Genomic DNA, 20253 nt, shown 5'->3' with positions numbered 1-20253 from the left:
GACAGAGCCCAACCCCTCACTGGCACCCCCACCCACATTGTGCTTTGTGTGAAAAACAACCCTGTGACTCACCCTGAAGGAGGGGAGGGAAACACTTTGAAAGCCACAAAAATATATTAAAACAGCTGTTTTCTTCTCTCTCGGCACTGGCCTCCCTTCCCGGTGACCCTTGCTCGCCACCCGCCACAGGCTTTCAGAGAAAAAGACGCCCAGGGCCGGAAAACAGAGGGGCCCTGCTGCAGCCCAGGGTCTGGGAGCGAGGGCGGCTAACAGTCTCTACAGGCTCGACGCCACCGTCGACGGGGCCGCTGGGAGGCCGGAGGCGCAGGAGGGTCAGGCAGGACGCAGCGCACAGTCGGGCCTTGCCACAGGGACAGAAAACAGAAGAGAAATGAACAGCATGAAGAGAGGGAGAGACCGAGAAGTTAAAGTAGCAGGGGGACGGGGCAGAGGGGCGAGGGGAAGTCGGGAAGTCGGGAAGTCGGCCCCTGCAGGTGACACCTGCTCTGGGGGACTGGAAGGCTGAGGAGCTGGGGCTGAGGCAGCAGATGCTGCTGAGAGGCAGGAAGGGGAATGGGGGAGGGAAAAGGGCACTTGGCTCTGGGAGAGGTAGAGGAGTGTGCCCTGCCAAGGCCACAGTCAGAGAGGAGAGAACAGAGGACGTGAGAGAAAGGAAAGACCGGAGCGGCAAGGCCAGGTCACAATGACCATCTCAGACTCAGAAAACTGGGGTGAGTCCCCAGAAAGCTCGGGCCGGCTCCAATGCCGAGGGAGACAAGCAGTGTCATCCGGAAGCCGGCAGAGGGTTGGGCGCGCCCTCACTGGAGCCTCTGCCGGAGCCAGGAGCCAGGAGCCTGGAGAGGGGACTGCGCCCCACCCAGAGGCTAGAAGGTCCTGCGGCCCAGTCTTTTGAACACGCTCACTGTGCCCGCATGGTCCATCTGGGCACCCAGGCCCTCGCTGGAGCTGTTCCCCCGGGGCCCCACCAGAGTCCTCTTAATGGTGACCTTGACCTCGGCTGAGGACTTACTCTTGGTGCTCGTGACCTGGCTGTCCTGGGCCTCAGGCACAAGGGCAGCCTTGCCCAGTCTCTGGATGATGCTGCCTTTGGACAGGGACTCTGGTTTCCTCTCGAGTCCAGGGCGTGAGGAAAGGGCCAGGCGCCGCAGTGTTGGGGTGGCAGCCGTTGTGGCCGAACTTGTGGCCTTAGCTTTGACAGTCAGTGCTGGCTGGGGACTGGACTTGGCCGGGCCTCGGCCCAGCTTCTTCAGGACCCCGGCATACTGCAGGACAGAGCTGCTGCTGTCATTGTCGCTGTCCCAAGCCAGATCCTCGTCCATCTCTGGGGTGGCCCCCAGGCGGCTGAAGACTCCTGTGGGCTGCAGGGGTCAGAGACGGGACAAGTGAGCCATGTAGTCACTCAACACGCATGCACGGAGAGCTGCCCCATCTGTGCCTGGCCTCATTGGGAGAAATCCCCAACAGTGACACGCTACACAGTGGTGAGAGCCACGACAGGGGAGATTCAGGGACCTGGTGGGGCCCAGAGAAGACTCCTGACCTTGGCTGAAGTTCAGGAGAGACTCCCTGGACAAGAGACCTCAGAGATGAGATCTGAAAGTAACGGCAGGTGGGTCTAATAAAGAAGGGTGGGGGGGAGAGAAGACGGAGAGAAGACCATTTGCAGAGATCTGCAGGAGAACATGAGAGAAGAAAAATTTGCTCATTCACTCAACAGACATTTCCTGAGTCCCGACTGTCCCTGGCCCCGTGCTGGGTGGTGCTGGGGAAACCGTGGTGACTAAGCACAGCCTTGGCCCTCCCCTCAGGGGGCTCCCAGTCCAGTGGGGAAGACAGACCTGGCGTGGTAAATGACACCCAACGATTCCCTAATTACGACAGTGCTGCGTTCTCTGGAAGAGATGGGAGCACAGGTGGACAGGAGACAGGGAGGCCTCGACCCCTCTCGACTTCAGGGATGCTTTCTCCGAGGTACTGATGTTTAAGCCAGGCCCTCAAGGATGAATCAGCAGAGAAAAGAGCAAGGGCTAAGTCCCCAAGGCAGGAATAGGAATCATACTGATGGAGCACTCGCTCTGTGCCAAGCTCTTTACACGGCTACATCTTCAAGCCACACAATCCTGAGTGTTATTATCCTGCTCATGATAAGACTCTAAGAAGCGAGGAAACGGTTGGGTAAGCCCTGGCAAGCGAGGGCCGGAGAGGCAGGAAACGCAGCTGGGGAGCTCCGGAGCAGTTAGTCAAAGGTGACACTTAAAGAGTGCCTGCTGCGCACCAGACACCCCCAGCACTGTGCCGGTGTGTGTCGCTTAATCCTCACAAGCACCCCATGAGGTGTGCACTACACGGATAAGAAAGCTGAGGTACCAGGAGCTTAAGTGACGTGGCCAGAGCCATGCAGCCAGGTGGTGACGGAGCTGGATTCGTGCCGGGCAGGGCTCAGGCTGCGTGCTCCTAACACACACTGTCCCTGGGGCCCGCAGGACTGCAGGCCAAGGCGAGGAGGGTGGCGTTCATCCTGACCACGGTGAAAGCATCTGGTGGGGGGTGGGTGGCCTGTCCTGTGGGTGGCACACACTGCTGCTATGGGGGGAGGGCCAGAAGGGGGTTCACAGGAGCTGCAGACCAGGTAGGAGGCCACCACCCTATCCAGACAGGGAAAAGTGGCAGAGAAGGGAAGACAGATGGAGCCATCACTAGAGCCTGCCCGGAATGGGGCACTGGGGTGTCCCTGAGACGGGGCCCGGGAGGGGAGTTACTCTGGGGGAAGATGCCAAGGCCAGTCTGGGACATCTGGTGGGAGGACCCAAGGGCAGCATCCAGGAGTTGGCCAGACCCCGAGGACTGGAAATCAGGAGAGACGTTGAGGTGCAAAGAATGCAACGGAGACTGTTAAGACAGGGGAGGCGGCCCAGGGAGTACGAGGGGCTGGATGTGGGATCAACACCCGCAGGAAGACAAGAATCAGAGAACCCCAACTGGCTTCCCCGTTTCCAACTCACTTTATTCCCTGTTGTCGTGTCTGCCTTGGTCTCGGCGCCGAGGCGGTCGAACACGGACGTCCTGTGGAGACCTGGGAGGGAAGTGAGCCCTCAGCCAGCACCCACTGAGCCACGCGCGGAGCTTGGGCCCGGCCGAGCATCATGCATCGTGCAGACAAGGGAGGGGAGATGCGGCCCAGGCCCAGGCAGCTCCGGCCCAGGCAGGCACGGACTCTGTGTCTGAGCGCTGGCTGACACGGACCTGACCCACGTGTTTCTGGCTAGTGCCAAATGTGGGAAAGATCCACTAAAATTGACCCTTGGGCTCCTGGAAACTTTGCACGAGTTCGTGAACGTGTGCGGGAAGAGTTCTAAATCCCTACTTGTTCCCTTCAGTCTTGTTCTGGGTCATGGGCCTCTGAGAGTCTGCTGAACGGATAAGCCCTCTCCCTAAATAACACCCTAAATAGCCATCAATGGGAGAATGTTTACTAAATCGTGATATACGAATACGATGCAAATATTAAATTTAAATGACCTTTAAAAAGAACAAAGCAGAGGAGCACCTGGGTGGCTCAGTCGGTTAAGCGTCCAACTTTGGCTCAGGTCATGATCTCACGGTTCGTGGGTTCAAGCCCCATGCTGGGCCCTGTGCTAACAGCTCAGAGCCTGGAGCCTGCTTGGGATTCTGTGTCTCCCTCTCTCTCTGCCCCTCCCCCACTTGCACTCTTTTTTTCTCACTCTCAAAAGTAAACATTTAAAATAAAAAAAGAATGAAGCAGATCCACGAGTATTCATGTGAAAAGATCTCAATAAAAGAATTCTACAATAATACCTACAGGCTGCTGCTATTTGTGTTGAAATAGAAACAAACACCTCTCTATGTTTTTATATATAGATACACGCATGCAAGTCCACAGGTGCCGGTCTGGAAAGGTTAATGACGGCGTGGGACACGGGAGTGAGGGAAAGAATGAGTTGACATCGGATACTCTTCTGCACCATATGAATGCTTTCCCCGTGGGAATGCGTACAACATTCTAAAAGGAACACTGTGAGGAAGACCATCTCTGCACTACCAGATGCAAACCCCAGCTACGGACTGAACCTCAACCAGACTCCTCTGGCTCATGATGACGGTTCCCACCATTTTGGGCACCTGCCCTCAGCCAGACACGGACACCACTTTACAGTCAGGCAGTCACGGAATCCAAGCCCCTGCCCTTGGGGAAGAGGTGCCAGGTGAAGCACCTGCTACACTAACTGCAGGATGCGAGGGTGGAGGTGGTGATGTGCTCTCCTCCTCTATGGCCACCCTCACTGTCCCCTTGGTCCAAGGCCCCCTGGATCTCGTTAGAGCCCACTTCTTGGCCAATGCCCATAGGGCATGACCAACCCCGCACAAAGCAGCAAAAGGGAAAGGCAGTCTCCACACCAAAGCGTGTGCCCCCGCCAGCACAGTACCTTTTGCCGCCTGCTGCTGCTCCAGGATCTTACGGGTCCGGGGGGTGGTGCCTTTGGGCATGTTGATGATGTATTTCCCCTCCATCTCGGCAGTGACCCGGCGCCGCTTGGTGGGAACGGCCAGGCTCTCCTCTTCGCGGCGGGCCAGGGCTGCTGGGGAGGAGAGGGGTGGTGAGCACCTTCTGGGGTGGAATGTTCTCCTGGGGTGGGGGCTAGATGCCCAACGAAGGGCACGAATGTGCCCTTTATCTCCATACGTTCAAATGACTGCAATCCCCTATCTTCCCAACCACCCCATTACCACTGACTCTGAACCACTAAGAAATTCAGAGGTCTGGGCACGACGGGGTTGCCGACGGTGCTCAGAATCCCCACGCTGTGGCGGGCCTCCCAGGCTCTCTCTGCCTCTGTCCCTGCCCCGAGCAGGCTGACTTCCCAGCCCAGTCAGGATCCCCTCAGAAGGGGAAACTGCTGGCTGATGGAAAAGTTCAAGAGCTCCAGCTAAGCAATGGTTTCACAGGTGTAATAATTTTTTTAAAATGAATCAAGCCGTATACTAGCAATTTGTATATCATGCCTAAGTAAATTATATCTCAATTAGAAAAACAAAATCCCCTCGACACATTTGCTAGTCACTCCCAGGCTCATCACTTTTTCAATACTTTAGAAATCAATTTAAACTTTCTTACTCATGACATCAATCAAAAGGCCAGAAGGGCACCTGGGTGGCTCAGTCGGCTAAGCATTGGACTTCAGCTCAGGTCATGATCTCATGGATCGTGAGTTCGAGACTTGCGTCAGGCTCTGTGCTAACAGCGCGGAGCCTACTTGGGATCCTCTACCCCCCTCTCTCTGCCCCTCCCCCCGCCCCAAGAAGTAAAGGGTCCAAAGAAGGGGATGAGGCACTTCTAAACACACACGGCAAAAAGGGAGCATGTGCAACGGAGGTGGACAGAGCATGAAGGGGCTGGGCATCAGAATAACAAAGCCCCCTCCCTGGGCCTCAGTTTCCACTTGTGCCAAGATCTTTGCGGTGGGGGTGGGTCCGACAAAGGCAGGACAGTGGGGCAGACAGAAGGACGGCTTGGAAGCCCAAAGGCCAGGGTCCTATTCCCAGATTTCAAGCTGAGACCTGGAAGAGGAACAGAGGCCAAGCATAAAAGGTCTGTAAAGGAAGAATGTGCTGGGAGAAGGGAACATCGGGGCAGAAATACCACGACAGGAAGGAGCCTAGAAGGGACCTAGGGAAGGGAGCCAGGGAGAGACACAGGAGATGGGCTCACATTATGCACGGCCTATAGGCCACGTGGGAAGATGACTTTGTTACTGGGACAATGGGAAGCCCTGGAGAGTTCTAGCTGAGTGTGAAAGGGTCAGGTTGAAGGTTTGAAAGGATCCTTCTGGCTGCTGAGAGGAAATGGTAGTTTCTTGAACTCTGACCCCTGCATCAAGCACAGGGCCCGGCACCAGTGCAGGCCTCAGTGAACATCTGTTAAAAAGGACTGAGACACTAACATTAACCACTCTGGCAACAACAGATGTTGGCGAGGATGCAGAGAAAGAGGATCTCTTTTGCACTGCTGGTGGAAATGCAAACTGGTGCAGCCACTCTGGAAAGCAGTGTGGAGGTTCCTCAAAAAAGTAAAAATAGAACTACCCTATGACACAGCAACTGCACTAGTAGGTGTTTACTCAAGGGATACAGGTATGTCGTTTCAAAGGGGCACACGCACCCCAATGTTTCTAGCAGCACTATCGACAATAGCCAAAGTATGGAAAGAGCCCAAATGTCCGTCGATGGATGAATGGACAAAGAAGATGGGGTAACCATATATATATAATGGAGTATTACTCGGCAATCAAAAAGAATGAAATCTTGCCATTTGCAACTACATGGATGGGACTAGAGGGTATTATGCTAAGCGAAATTAGAGGAAAACAAATATCATATGACTTCACTCATATGAGGAATTTAAGATACAAAACAGATGAACACAAGGGAAGGGAAGCAAAAATAATACAAAAACAGGGAGGGGGACAAAACATAAGAGACTTATATAGAGAGAACAAACAGAGGGTTACTGGAGGGGTTGTGGGGGGGGGGGTGGGCTAAATGGGGGAGGGGCATCAAGGAATCTACTCCCGAAATCATTGTTGCACTAGATGCTAACTTGGATGTAAATTTAAAAAATAAATAAATGATTAAAAAAAAAAAAAAAAAAAGAATATATTTACCAAAAAGAAAAAAGACTGAGCCACCTATAGTCCACAGAGCTGTACTGTACACTTAAGACTTAATTAAGGGGGTGACGTCAGGGGCGCCCGGGTGGCTCAGCGGGTTAAGCATCTGACTCAGTTTCGGCCCAGGTCAGGATCTGACAATTTGTGAGATCGAGCCTGCATCGGGCTCTGTGCTGAGAACACAGGGCTTGCTGGAGATTCTTTCTCTCCCTCTCTTTCTGCCTCCTCCCACTTGTTCTCTCTCTCTCTCAAAACAAACAAATAAACATTTAAAAAAAAGAGGGTGACACCATATTAAGCATTCTTTCCGTAATAAAATAAAATAAAAAATTTAAAAAGACTGAACAGACCCCTGAGTGAGAACCGCCGTGCCCCTGTGCCGTTAAGTACACCACGTCCACAGCTTCCCACTGTCCCCATTCTATAGACTTGGAAAGCAAGGCACACAGAGGTACAGGGGCTTGACCAAATCCAAACGCTTTGGACACCCTGAGGCCTTCAAAGCACCATGAGATATCTGGAACGTGATCCCCAAATACCATCTGCCAACCCACACTCACCCCCAGCTCCTCCCGCCATCTGCCCAAACCCCCTCACCGGCAGCCTTGGCAGTCTTCGCTGCCATCTTGTTGGACACGGTGACTGAGATCTTGGAGGTGCTGGTGTCCGGCCGCCTCGGTGGAGTGCCGGGTGGGGAGTCACGGTTCAGACTGTTAGCAATCATTCGAGAGGCAGCTGCGGGGAGGAAAGGCGAGAGTCCCATCGTCCCTGGAATGGAGGCCAGGACACAGAAGACAAGCCTTGGGACTACATGGGGAAGGGGCAGCTGGGGTCCCCCTGTAGCTGCACTGCCATGATGGGGATGCTTGGGCATCAGCCAGTCTAAACAGGAGCTAGCCCGCTCCTCACTGCCTGAGGGGTCCTTCCTGAGGGCCTAGACCAGACTGGTTCCTGTCACTCTTCACCCAACAGTTACCCAGCCCTGTTCTGAGCTCCTCTCCCAGCTCCACTTCAGCCCAGCTGGTCTGGGGATCTTCTTCCCCCAGAAGTGTGCACCTTCTCAAAGCACATGCTGTTCCCTCTGCCTGGCATGCAGTTCCCTGAGTACCAATGGGCCTTCTCTGGCTCTTTACTCAGGTCTCCTCTCAGACAGCACCTCCTTAGAAAAAGCTTCCTGCTGGGGCGCCTGGGTGGCGCAGTCGGTTAAGCGTCCGACTTCAGCCAGGTCACGATCTCGCGGTCCGTGAGTTCGAGCCCCGCGTCAGGCTCTGGGCTGATGGCTCGGAGCCTGGAGCCTGCTTCCGATTCTGTGTCTCCCTCTCTCTCTGCCCCTCCCCCGTTCATGCTCTGTCTCTCTCTGTCCCAAAAATAAATAAAAAAAAAACGTTGAAAAAAAAAAAAAAAAAAAAAAAAAAGAAAAAGCTTCCTGGACCTCTCCATCACCTCTACCACCCTGACCCTACGCAAGGCTCTCTTTTTCTAAGTAGCCCTAATTGCTGCTTGACATCAAATTACACGTTTTTGTTTGCTGGTGGAATCTCCCACGAGCATGCAAGCCCCATGAGAAGACAATGCCCATTTATTTCTGTATCCCTAGTGCCTATCACAGTTTCTGGTGCTTTAGAGGTCCTCACGGAACATCTACTGGCAAAGATGAACACTATCACTGAAAATCCCAACATCCCTACCAGACAGATCTACTGCAAGCCAATTTTACAGACGAGGAAATGGTGACTCCAGGAGGGGGGTCACTCAGCCAGGTCCCTAAGCAGTGGTGGGTCCGGCTCCAGTTGGGCTGAGGGGAGATAAGCGGTAACCCCCTTCTGGGGATGGAGGATGGGGGTGAGGGCAGGCTCTGGCGCCCCTGTCTTCTGTGGAGCAGAAGGAGGGATTTCAGGGTGCAAGGTGGGAGCTACAGCATGCTCTAGAGGGTCAACCCCAGCATGGGAAGGACACGGGTCTTGTCTTCAGAACAGCTGGGTTTAGGGCACAGGTTTCAAAAGCTCTTGGGGAAGCCCTGCAGGGGAGGGAGGGGGTCTCCATGCTGTCCCTGCTTGTACCACCGTCCCAGTAATCCCCAGACCCTCCACCAAGGGCTTTCAGATTTGGGTATTCCACCCTACCTACTCCCCAAAAGTCTTTTCTTTTTCTGCTCTGTGCTCTCTCTCAAAACCTGCTCAAGTTCCCCATAATGACCCTCAATATGTTATCACAATTATATGTTACTTGGTTGATTTTTTAAATTATAACTATAGCATACAGAAAAATACACCAAACCCACAGAGACCACTTAACAAAAAGTGAACTCCCACATACCCACCACCCAGGTCAAGAACTGGAGCTTTACTGTCACCCGGAAGTCTGGGGATTGGCCCTTCCCAATCAGACCTCTTCCCTGCCCCTCACCAGAAAGAAACGGTCAGTTTTCAGCCCTGCTCACTGCCCTGGTAACGATCGGTATACACCCCTCCACAATTTCCCCAGGACATTTCTTCAGACAGCTCTGAAGCCGGATAGGGGTAGCTTTCTGACCAGCTGTAAACCACGTGGCTGCACAGAATCTGTCCTGGGATGATCGGGACGTTCTGCTATGAAAGGTAAGCAGCTGAGAGGCCCTGCCTCTTGCAGTGTACCCAGAGGGAGATGTCTTGCTTAAAAGGGATAAGGCATATGATGTTTTGTCACGACAGGTAAGCGCCATTTGGGTGCAAGAAAAACAACTATCTTCGCCCTAACGAATTTGAACTGTAGTCAGGTGTCAGACACATAGATACAGACATGCGTATTCAAAGGTGTATATCATAAAGTGTATACAAGTGAGTGTACCAGGAATGCTTCTCTGGAACATTCTTCCCCACCCCTTTCCTTCTTTGCCTGCTTCCTCTATTCCTAACTGCCTATTTTCTCCACGAGCATTTTTGTTAGTTTTAATTTTTTTTAACTTGTTTGACACTAAGACATTCAAAAAGGTATAAAAATAACATACTATCTGATTTTATTTATGTGCATTTGAAAGACGAGCAAAAAGACTAAAAAACTAGATCATCAATGCTGTTAGAAATCAGGGTCAATAAGGGGCACCTGGGTGGCTCAGTGGGTTAAGCGTCCGGCTCTTGTTTTGGCTCAGCTCACAATCTCACAGTTTCGTGGGTTCAGGCCCCATGTCAGACTCTGCGCTTGTAGTGCGTAGCCTGCTTGGGATTCTCTCTCTCCGCCCCTCCCCCACTCACACTGTCTGTCTCTCTCAAAATAAATAAATAAACTTAAAAAAAAAAAAGACATCAAGGTAATGGGTACCCTGGAGAGGAGGGGCGGGTAGTGATGCTGGTCATGTTTCAGTTTCTGGATTTGGATGCTGCTGGCTACACGAGTGTTGCACTTGTGAAAAGTGATTCGGCTGTACCTTTATGATTGGAACCCTTTCCTGTGTGTAAGTTGAGGAAGACTGCTGCAGGAAAGAACACCAATTTTTTCAGCCTCCCTCTGTCCATCCCTTTGGGTAGGCACTGCCCACACTGATTCTGGGCTTAGCCACGTGACTGGCTTTGGCCAATGAGGCAAGAGCAAGTGTTATACAGGCAGAAGCTTAAGAGGTGCCTTGCACACTGGGGTCTGCCCTCTTATGCTGTTCTGGGGAGCCCTGCAATCAGCACTGCGTGGACAAGCCCGGGCTAGCCTGCTGCAAAATGAGAGACGTGGCCAAGTCATCTCTGTTGGCCCAGATGACATCAAGCCAACCACCAGACGTGTGAGTGAGGCCATCCTAGATCACCCAGCCTCAACCAAACTGCCAGGTGACCACTGAGATCAGCTGAGCTGACCCAGAGCAGAAGTGACCAGCCATGTCATAAAATCACGAGAGATATGGGGCACCTGGGCGGCTCAGTCGGTTGAGTGTCCAGCTTTGGCTCAGGTCATGATCTCACAGTTTGTGAGTTCAAGCCCCGCGTCGGGCTCCGTGCCGACAGCTCGGAGCCTGGAGCCTGTTTCGGATTCTGTGTCTCCCTCTCTCTCTGCTCCTCCCCCACTCGTGCTCTGTCTCTCTCTCTCTCAAAAATAAATAAAACATTAAAAAAAAAATCACGAGATAAAAGCTTGTATTTTAAACCAGTTTGGGGCTTGTTAAGCTAATATGCATATTAAATTTCTAAAGTTTATTTTTCTTAAAAAAGGTACCACACTGCTAAAAAACCAAATGTATAAATACCATTCTCACCATCCACGGATCCATATTTGCAAATTCGCCTATTCACTATAATTGATTTCTAACCCCAAAACCAGTATTTGTGGTGCTTTTGCTGCCATTCACAGCCATGCGCTGAACAGTGAAACACTCGAGTCACCCAACACACACTCCCAACTGAAGTCAAACAAGGGGACTCTCTGCCTTCAGCTCTCACGGTAAACAAGTATCCTTCTCACGGTCTATTTTGTATCCCCTTTTTACATTTTTGTGCTTTTGGATAGTGATTTTGCTGTTTAAAATGGCGCCCAAGCATAGTGACAACGTGCTTTCTCATATTCCCAGGTGATGTGCCTTATGGAGAAAATACATGTTAGATTAGCTTCGTCCAGGCAGGAGTCACAGTGCTGTTGGCTGTGAGCTTGATGTTAATGTATCAACAATGTATTACAAGTAAAAGGTCTCTAAACAGAAATACACATAAAATAAGATCTGTGGCGGGGCTCCTGGGTGGCTCAGTCGGTTGAGCGTCCGACTTCGGCTCAGGTCATGATCTCACGGCTCATGAGTTTGAGCCCCGCGTCGCGCTCTGTGCTGACAGCTCAGAGCCTAGAGCCTGCTTCTGCTTCTGTGTCTCCCTCTCTCTCTGCCCCTAACCCACTTGCATTCTGTCTCTCTCAAAAATAAATAAACATTAAAAGAAAATAATAATAAGATCTGTTAATCAACTGACAAAAATGTTGTGACTAGAGGCTTACAGGAACCTAACTTTGTACTTCCTCTAGGAGCAGTGACTCAATATTCACTAATTCAGTGGTCACAGTGACGTTATGGAGCAGAACTACCACCAATGAAAATCGACGGGACATATTGCCACCTCACTACCCAGACTATTTTTTTCCTAAGAGAACCTCAGATGGCTTTGTTTCACCTCTGCAGATTTCAGGTGTATCCCCTCTACAGCTGAAGCGCATGACTGAAGGAAAGGAACCCTGGGTAGGTGGAACTCACCACTAGAGGTGCCTCGGCGAATCTCGCCTGGGAGGGGGCTGGGGCTGCAGGGCACGGACTCAGTGGCAGCTTTGCACATGTCCTGTAAAAATATAAATAAATAAAATAATGGGACACCAGGGTGGCACAGTCGGTTATGCCTCAGACTTCGGCTCAGGTCATGATCTCACGGTTCGTGAGTTCGAGCCCCACGTCGGGCTCTGTGCTGACAGCCCGGAGTCCGGAGCCTGCTTCGGATTCTGTTGTCTCCCTCTCTCCCTCTCTCCCTCTCTCCCTCTCTCTCTCTCTCTCTCTGCCCCACCCCATTTGTGCTCTGTCTCTGTCTCTCAAAAGTAAATAAACATTTAAAAAAAAAAAGGTGCCTGGGATACCACGCGGATAAGGATAATCTGAGAAATCTGAGCAACATAGGGGGATCAGAGTCTGAGCTGCTACAGAAGAGAGTTCAAAACATTTCACTCCTAACCATGAGAAAGCATCAGACAAACCCAAACGGAGAGACGTTCTACAAAACAACTGACCAGTACTCTTCAAAACTGTCAAGGTCATCGAACATTATCTGGGAAGACTATGAAACTGGTATAAATCAACGGGGACTTAAGAGACAGAAAGAGACATAAATAAATTCAATGTGGTATATGAAACAGAGAGAGGACTTTAATACAAGAACTGGTAAGATCCAAGTAGTCTGTATTTTAGTTAATAGTAGTGTCCTGATGTTTATTTCTTAGTTTTGACAAATGGACCGTGGCTACTACGAATGTTAACATTAAGGGAAGCTGGGTGAAGGAGACACAGAAACTTTCTGTACTGCTGTCGGAACTTTTCTGTCAATCTAAAATCATTCCCAAATTTAAAAGTTTCAAGGAAAAAAAAAAAGTGTTGCTCAGTGACCTTCTCTGTGATAACTCAGGTCCCTGACGTGAGAAAGCCATCACTGCGGGGGCCTGGCTGGCTGGACAGGTGAAGGCCCGTCCCTGGGTGGGGGAAGCAGCTACCATTTGGTAAAGTGGGGAGTCTGAGAGCACCGCTCTAGAGCCAGTTTCCTTCTCCGTCAAGTGGAGTGAGCAGGAAATGAGTTAAAATGGATGAAGGATGGAGACAGCACCTGGCAGGCTATGGTAAGCGCTCGGTAAATGTCAGCTATCAAAGCTCAACAAGCTCTTCATTCCCAGTGTGGAGCTCGGTACCACATACTATCTGGTAGGTGGCCGCAGCAGGAGTGGTGTGGGAGAAGCCTGTTTCAGAAGATTCAGGGAAGTGAAGATCACTAGTCTAGGGTCACCGTAAGTGGAGGGGCCGAGAATGGAACAGCCATGTTGTTGGCCAAGTCAGCACCTGGGTCCTAAGCGGGGAGCTCCTGTCCTGGGGACAGACAAGAATCCTGCTAATGATGTTATTATCACGGGGAAGATGAGAACTAGTAATGGTAATAGAGAGCCTTTACTGAGGCCCTACTGTTTACACTGTACTGGGGCTTTATTTAACGTAATACAACAACTTTGCGAGATAGGTCTGCCTATCTGCATTCTACAAATGGAGAGAGAGGGACGCCTGGGTGGCTCAGTCGGTTAAGCATCTGACTTAGGCTCAGGTCATGATCTCGCAGTTCGTAAGTTCAAGCCCCACATTGGGCTCTCCACTGTCAGCACAGAGCCCGCTTCGAATCCTCTGTCCCTCTTTCTCACTGCCCTTCACCCTGTGTGTGCTCTCTCTCTCAAAAATAAACATTTTTTTTTTTAATGTTACGAATGGAGAAAGAAAGGCTCAGAGAGGTTAGGCAACACGCCCAGTGTCACACAACAAATGGTGCAGCCAGCCTTGGAGCTCAGGTCTGCCTGTCTTTGCCTCCAAGCCTCCTGCTGGCTCTGCTACCGCTGCTCCACCGCGCCCTAAACCCGGGGACCGAGGGGTGGGGTGGGACACCCACCTGGCGGTGCACCACCTTGGCATGCTTGAGGATGGCGATGATGTCGCCCACCACAGTCACGCCCAGCTCATTCATGATCTCTTTGTTGAGATCCAGCAGCATGCTCTTCTGGATCCTACAGGGGAGGGTGAGTGGTGAGGCCGCCAGTGCGCCAGGACGGAAGGGCCGGCCAGCTCCCATCTCCCCCCGCCCCCCCCCAGGCTCCCCCCACTTCTCCCCGCCTCTCTCCGCCTCTCTCCAGGTTCAGCTCTGTCCCCTCGGGCCCCCTTACCTATTATCCACAAACATCACGGCGTAATTGACAGCAGGCCCGGGAGGAATGCCGGCTTCCTTAAAGAACTGGATCCACTCGGAAGTGGCTGAGGGGTGGACAGGGTTCATTATTCCCATTGTTCTCTCTAGAGAAGAGCAGCCGAAAAGCCACAACAGCAGCCACAACAGCAGCAGCTCCCACAAATTAAATGCTCACTGCATGCCAAACCCTGGCTGAGCGCTTCACGCAGACAGTGGAACTAGGCCCGTGACAGCCCTGTGAGCTCAGCAGCATTAGGACTCCCACACTTGGCCAATGAGGACACTGAGGCAGGGAGAGGTTGGGCAGCTGGCCTCAGGCCACATCGCTAACAGGAAGCAGAGTCCCCAACCCATGTGCTGCTGTACCGCCCTTCTTATAAGCTCTGCCCTGCCCTGGGATGTGACCCGCAGCGGTCGTCCCCATGCTTGGCCAGTGCCAGGTTTCAGGGAGCTGGGACTCTGCGTTCTCCGCCCTGGTCCCCATTGACAGGCCCAGCTCCAGAGAGTGACGGGATCCACAGGTAAATGGGAAGAAGGGACACAGAGCTGGCCTGTGAGCGTCAATAAAGCCCTCTCCTCACTGTAGGAGCAGCAAGTATAGGCTTTGGAGCTTGGGTTGAAATTCTGGCTCTGCCACTTCCGGGCCAAGAGACAATGGGAGGTTAACGTCTGGTGTGTCAGTTCCCTCATCTGTGAATTTACGATAATACACTCAGTAAGTATTTATTGAGGACTGGCACGGGCCAGGTCCCATTCGAGCCACCGGGGATACCGCAAGGCACAAGACAACATCCCTTCCTTCATCGAGTTCGAATTCTAGTGATAACACTAACATCCTCAGATCACTGTGCAGACTCAATGAGAAAGTCCACATAAAGGGCCTTGAATGACACCTGGCCAGGGGACAACATCAACTCATAGCAGCTGCCATTATTATTATTAGTAGCATCATTATTATTATTCTATTCTACCACCATTACCCAGGCCAAGGTCAAGACCAAGGAGGCACCCACCCATGAAAGTTTATTGTCTGGAAACTTCTTCGTTGGACTCTTGGGTGTGACGTTCAAACTAGGTGTGGCCAATGTGTGTTAGATAAGATCACTAATTCCAAAAGATTTTTTTTTCACATTTTAACACCTCTGAAACTAAGATCCACCTCAGAATCAATGGTGTGCCATGGTTTTAACTGGTGAAACTTTTTCTCAAGGTATATAGCATGGCACCCAACAATCCATGCTATGTTAGATGAGAAGAAGTCTGCTACTGCTAGGCCCATTTTGCTTATCAGACAACTGAGCCTCGGAGTGGGGAAAGAGATTCTGGTCTTGGTGGCCATCCAGAACTCAGGCCAAGCCCAGGGACCACTCTTCTCCCAGGGAGGCCCCTGCCCACCTGGCCACAAGCCCATCTCCCCAGGACTGAGGCAGGTGAGGAACTCATGCCCTCAGGATTCCCCCACCAGCCCAGAGAAGGGGGGCTTTTACTGCCTTGCACAGGCACCATCCACCTGCCCAGGCATGGGGCCCTGGGTTCTGTTAGCCAAAAGCAGACAACTTTGTCTAAATATCAAAAGGCACCACAAAATGATTCCATTTATATGAAATGGCTGGAACAGGTAAACATCTACAGAGAACTACAGAGACAGAAAGTAGATTAGTAGGGGCGCCTGGGTGGCTCAGTCGGTTAAGCGTCCGACTTTGGCTCAGGTCATGATCTCACGGTCCGTGAGTTCGAGCCCCGCATCAGGCTCTGTGCTGACAGCTCAGAGCCTGGAGCCCGTTTCAGATTCTGTGTCTCCCTCTCTCTCTGCCCCTCCCCTGTTCATGCTCTGTCTCTCTGTCTCAAAAATAAATAAACGTAAAAAAAAAAAAAAAAGTAGATTAGTAGTTTTGAGAGGCCGATGAGGAAGAGGGTAACTTGACTATCAGTTAATGGGTATGGGCGTTTGGGAGGAGCGAGGAAAAGGTTTTGAAATTGATTGTGATGATGGTTGTATAGCTCTGTGGATAAAAACCACTGAGTGGGGGTGCCTGACTGGTTCAGTCGGTTAAATATCCGACTCTTGATCTCAGTGTTGGGAGTTCAAGCCCCATGTTAGACTCCATAATAGGTGTGGAGCTTACTTAAAAACACAAAACCATTGAAGTGTATACTTTAAATAGGTGAACTGTATAAAATGTGAATTGTATCTTAATTAAACTATTATTAAGGTTAGGGGGAGAGCCTGGGTGGCTCAGTCAGTTAAGCGTCTGACTCTTGAATTCGGCTCAGGTCATGATCCCAGTGTTGTGGGATCAAGCTTCGCATCAGGCTCCACGCTGAGTGTGGAGCCTGCTTAAGATTTTCTCTTTCTCTCTCTCTCTCTCTCTCTCTCTCTCTCTGTCCCTCTCCCCTGCTTACACTCTCTCTAAAATTATTTTTTTTATTTTTTTAATGTTTATTCATTTTTGAGAGACAGACAGAGAGACAGAGTGTTAGTGGGGAAGGGGCAGTGAACTAGGGAGACACAGAATCTGAAGCAGGCTCCAGGCTCCCAGCTCTCAACGCAGAGCCCAAGGCAGGGCTCGAACTCATGAACCATGAGATCACGACCTGAGCCAAAGTTGGACCCCTAACCAACTCAGCACCCAGGAGCCCCACTCTCTAAAACTAATTTTTAAAAAATCTTATTAAGGAGGAAAAAGGTGCCACATCATTTGGGGGTAGCTAGCTGCCTGAAGCAGAAAGTCAAGGAACTGCCACCATCCCCACATCAGGCCCCCACCATCATTTTATGTCCTACTGAAGAGGAAAATATACTGCCAAAAAAATGGTCATAAGCACCCCCATTTCCGAAATATTAAAGATGGGCAACAGCGTGGGTCATGGACTCAGTGAGGTATGACTTGCTATACACACCAGGAGACATTCACTAGAATATTCAGAGCAGTCTGTCTGTAACAGCCCCAACCCAGAAACAATGCAGTGGCCACGGACAGAGGCAGGTAAACAAAGGGCGGCCACTCACACAGTAAATACCACACAGCAGCGCAGAGGAGAGAACCACAGCTACACACTGCAACAGAGGGGATGCTCAGATGTTGTGTGGTGGCAACAGAGGGGATGCTCAGATGTTGTGTGGTACAGAAGAAGCCACACACGAGAGAACACAAGGCACGATTTCGTTCCCCCAAGTTCAAAACCAAAGTCTAAAGAATAGGAATATTCTCATTGGTGGTACGACTATAAAAGGCAAGGAGAAATGATCACAAAGATGAGATAATGGTTGATTCCATCTGGAGGAGTGAGGGGGTTGTGACTGGGGTGGGCTCTGGGGAGGCTGGCAACATTGTATTTCTTGGCCCGGATGGTTCCTTTTTAAAACCTTTGTATTGAACTAGAACATACCCACATACAAGAGTACACATAGGTTGATAATTTTCACAAACCAACACACACCAGCACCCAGATCCAGAAATAAAACATTTCCAACATCCCAGAAGCCACTCCCACCCCCCCCCACCCCCCACCAACTCCCTATGTAGTGGCGTCTCGAGGGCAACCACCACCTTCTAACGGTACAGATTGGTTTGGGCTGTTTCTGTGCTTTACGTAAATGGAATCGTGAAGGATGTATTCCGATGTTCGCTTCTTAATTGCTCTTCCGACGTTTTATGTACTTTTCTAGATGTACAAATCTCAAAAAATTGCAAAGCTGCCAGCTGACCTCAGTGCTTGGGCAATCCCAAAATACGGGCTTAGAGAATACAGAGACACAGCTCATGAGAATAATAATGGCTAACATTTGTCAAGAACCATGCCCAAGATCTGATGTGCAACAAGCTCTCTACTCCTTACAACATCCTAGGACGTAAGGAACTGTTAGTATCTCCATTTTATAGGTGAGAAAACCCAGGCGCTGCTGGACTTCATGACACAAGTTCTTTAAGGCTAGACCATGCTGTCCGGAGGCCAACACACAGAGTGGAGAGGCCCTGGCCCCGCCTCCACGTTCCTCAGGGTACAGCTGTTCCTGCCAGTGACCTGGCCCTCCCTCCCCCACCTCGTCTCCCCTCACCAAGGTCATACCTCAAAAAGGACAGTGGGGAGAGGGAGCCCAGAGAGAAGACCACAGACTCACCCATAGTCACTGAGACCATTGTCTCCCTGGCCCTGGTGCTGCTCCCGGGAGCCTGGAAGACAGAACGAGGGGAGAAGGGCCCATGAGTCGCCACGGGCTGTGAGTGTACGTACGTCCCTCCCTTGCTGCCTGTCGGTCTGCCTGCCAGAGAAGCGTTCCTGGGCTGGGGGCTCACAGCCCAGGAATAGCCTGGAACAGCTGGCAGGAAGTCAGCCTGGGACAGAGCTGCCACCACAACTATCACTGCTGCCTGGGACAAGGCCCAGGGACGGCAAATGTCCGCAGCTCTGTTCCCACACACCTCAAGAGTTTCTGGCTGGAATGAGCAAGGAAAAGAAAGAAAAAGAAAACAAAAGACACCCCCGCTCAAGACTTTAACCATAAATGCCCACTAGTCAGCCATTCCCAAACTGCTTCCTGACAACCTACTCTGCGTGTGGCACTATTCTAGGAGCTAAGGATACGGAGGGGAACAAAAACACAGAGTGTGGCATCTAGGTGGAGACTGGGGAGAGGGGAAGACAGAGAAGTAAACAGGCAGAACAGATAAGGATACGGTGAGTCAGAAAGCCTTCGGTGTCATGGAGAAAACCTGGAGGACCAGGAAGGGAGGGGCTGCAACTCTAAACAGGGTGAACAGGGGAGACCGTTCTACAGTGACATTCAGAGACCCGAAGAAGGTGGAGGAGCGAGCCACGTGGTTTTGTAGAGGAAGAGTGTTCCGGGAAAAGGGACAGCAAGTCCAGTGCCCCGAGGCAGGAGCCCATCTGGCATGTGAGGGGGACTGCACGCACGGAGCCGTTGAGACTGCGCTGCAGTGAGTGAGCGGAGGGGAGGAGAGGAGGGGGAGCTGAGCGCAGACAGGTGGCCCACCGCCTCACGAGGGGCCTCGGAGGAGAAATGGGAAACCAGTGTCCACTTAGGTAAGACTGCAGGTCCCTGGAAGCTGTTAAAGACATACCAGCACCAACGGAGGAGACTTTCCCCGGAACATTAAGAGCAGGGCTGAAAGGAAACTAAAGGGAAAAACTTCCTTGCCTGATGGGTCCACATTATCGGTCTCCAGGACCACTCGTCCCACGCTGCCCGGGCCCAAACCTCCCACTCAGCCCTCCTGTCCTTCTCCAGCCCTGCCCTCTCCTCCAGCCCTGCCCTCTCCTCCAGCCCCTCTGCCCTCTTCTACCCACCTCAGCCCCCGATTCTGATCCTTCTCCCTCACCCCTTCTCAGCGTCCTCCACAATCTGCCCCTCCCTGTCCCCATTTTGACGGTACAGGAGAGACAGTAGAAGAGTAAGGGCCCTGGAACCAGACTGCAGGGTTCAAATCTGGCTCGACCACATGCTAGCTGTGTGGTCTTAGCAGGTTACTTCACTAGTCAACCTGGCGTCTTCATCTGTAAATAGGGACAGGGACGGTCCAGATGGTACTACCCTCGAAGGGCTGCTGTAAGACCAGGCGAGTTTCTATGCACGGGGCACCTGAGGCAGTGCCTGCGCATTCCAACTCGTCTAGAAGCAGTGGCTGTTCTTATCTCCCAGGGATCCCGCCTTAGCCTGTCCTCTAACACCCAAGGGCTTTGCCTGCCCCCCTGGTTTTCCCACAGCAGGTCACCTGGGCCCAGAATGCTTTCTTATCCTGTCCTCCTGGCAAGCTCTCCTTCACTCTGCTGGCCTGGCCACCCGCTTTGTGAAGCTCTCCTGAAGTCACCAGATGTGAGACTCTCTCCTCTACCTCCAGCGAGGGTTCATCCTGACCACCTCTGGCTTTGGTTGCAGGTCTTATTGATGAACGTGACCACAGACATCACTCTGCCCCGTACTTGACTCCTAAGATCTACTTTCCCCTCTGGATTTTGCCACTGGCCAAAGACCGCACAACCAGCATCTCTCAAAGAGCAGGGCATGGCGAGGGTTCGATATGTCAGACAGGAAAACAAATCTCACGTACTGAGCACTGACTATGCACCAGGACCGGAGCCAGGCATCGTGTCGACACCTCACAACC

At 51.7% G+C, this 20253-nt stretch overlaps 1 protein-coding gene across 7 annotated transcripts in view; it reads right to left on the bottom strand.

The window, feature by feature from the left end:
- Positions 1 to 92: 92 nt before the first annotated feature.
- CE2H19orf47 (chromosome E2 C19orf47 homolog) overlaps positions 93 to 20253 on the bottom strand; it is a 22588-nt gene continuing 2427 nt past the window's right edge. For 4 of the 7 annotated variants that reach the window (XM_042920729.1, XM_042920733.1, XM_042920730.1 and 1 more), the window contains 8 exons: positions 18249 to 18300; positions 14103 to 14190; positions 13832 to 13946; positions 11902 to 11983; positions 7305 to 7442; positions 4467 to 4619; positions 3024 to 3094; positions 272 to 1379 (listed from right to left, as the gene is read on the bottom strand). In XM_042920729.1, the coding sequence (XP_042776663.1) occupies positions 885 to 1379; positions 3024 to 3094; positions 4467 to 4619; positions 7305 to 7442; positions 11902 to 11983; positions 13832 to 13946; positions 14103 to 14190; positions 18249 to 18267 (1161 nt within the window). In that variant the 5' untranslated portion in view covers positions 18268 to 18300 and the 3' untranslated portion in view covers positions 272 to 884. Of the gene's footprint in view, positions 1380 to 3023; positions 3095 to 4466; positions 4620 to 7304; positions 7443 to 11901; positions 11984 to 13831; positions 13947 to 14102; positions 14191 to 18248; positions 18301 to 20253 lie in introns of all 7 variants that reach the window. The other 3 variants (XM_042920731.1, XM_042920735.1, XM_042920732.1) reach the window with 2 other exon arrangements.

This window comes from Panthera leo, chromosome E2 (genome assembly GCF_018350215.1).
Source record: "Panthera leo isolate Ple1 chromosome E2, P.leo_Ple1_pat1.1, whole genome shotgun sequence".
NCBI lineage: Eukaryota > Metazoa > Chordata > Mammalia > Carnivora > Felidae > Panthera > Panthera leo.
The sequence above is the reverse complement of the archived record's forward strand: the minus strand, read 5'-3'. Positions and strand labels throughout refer to the sequence as shown.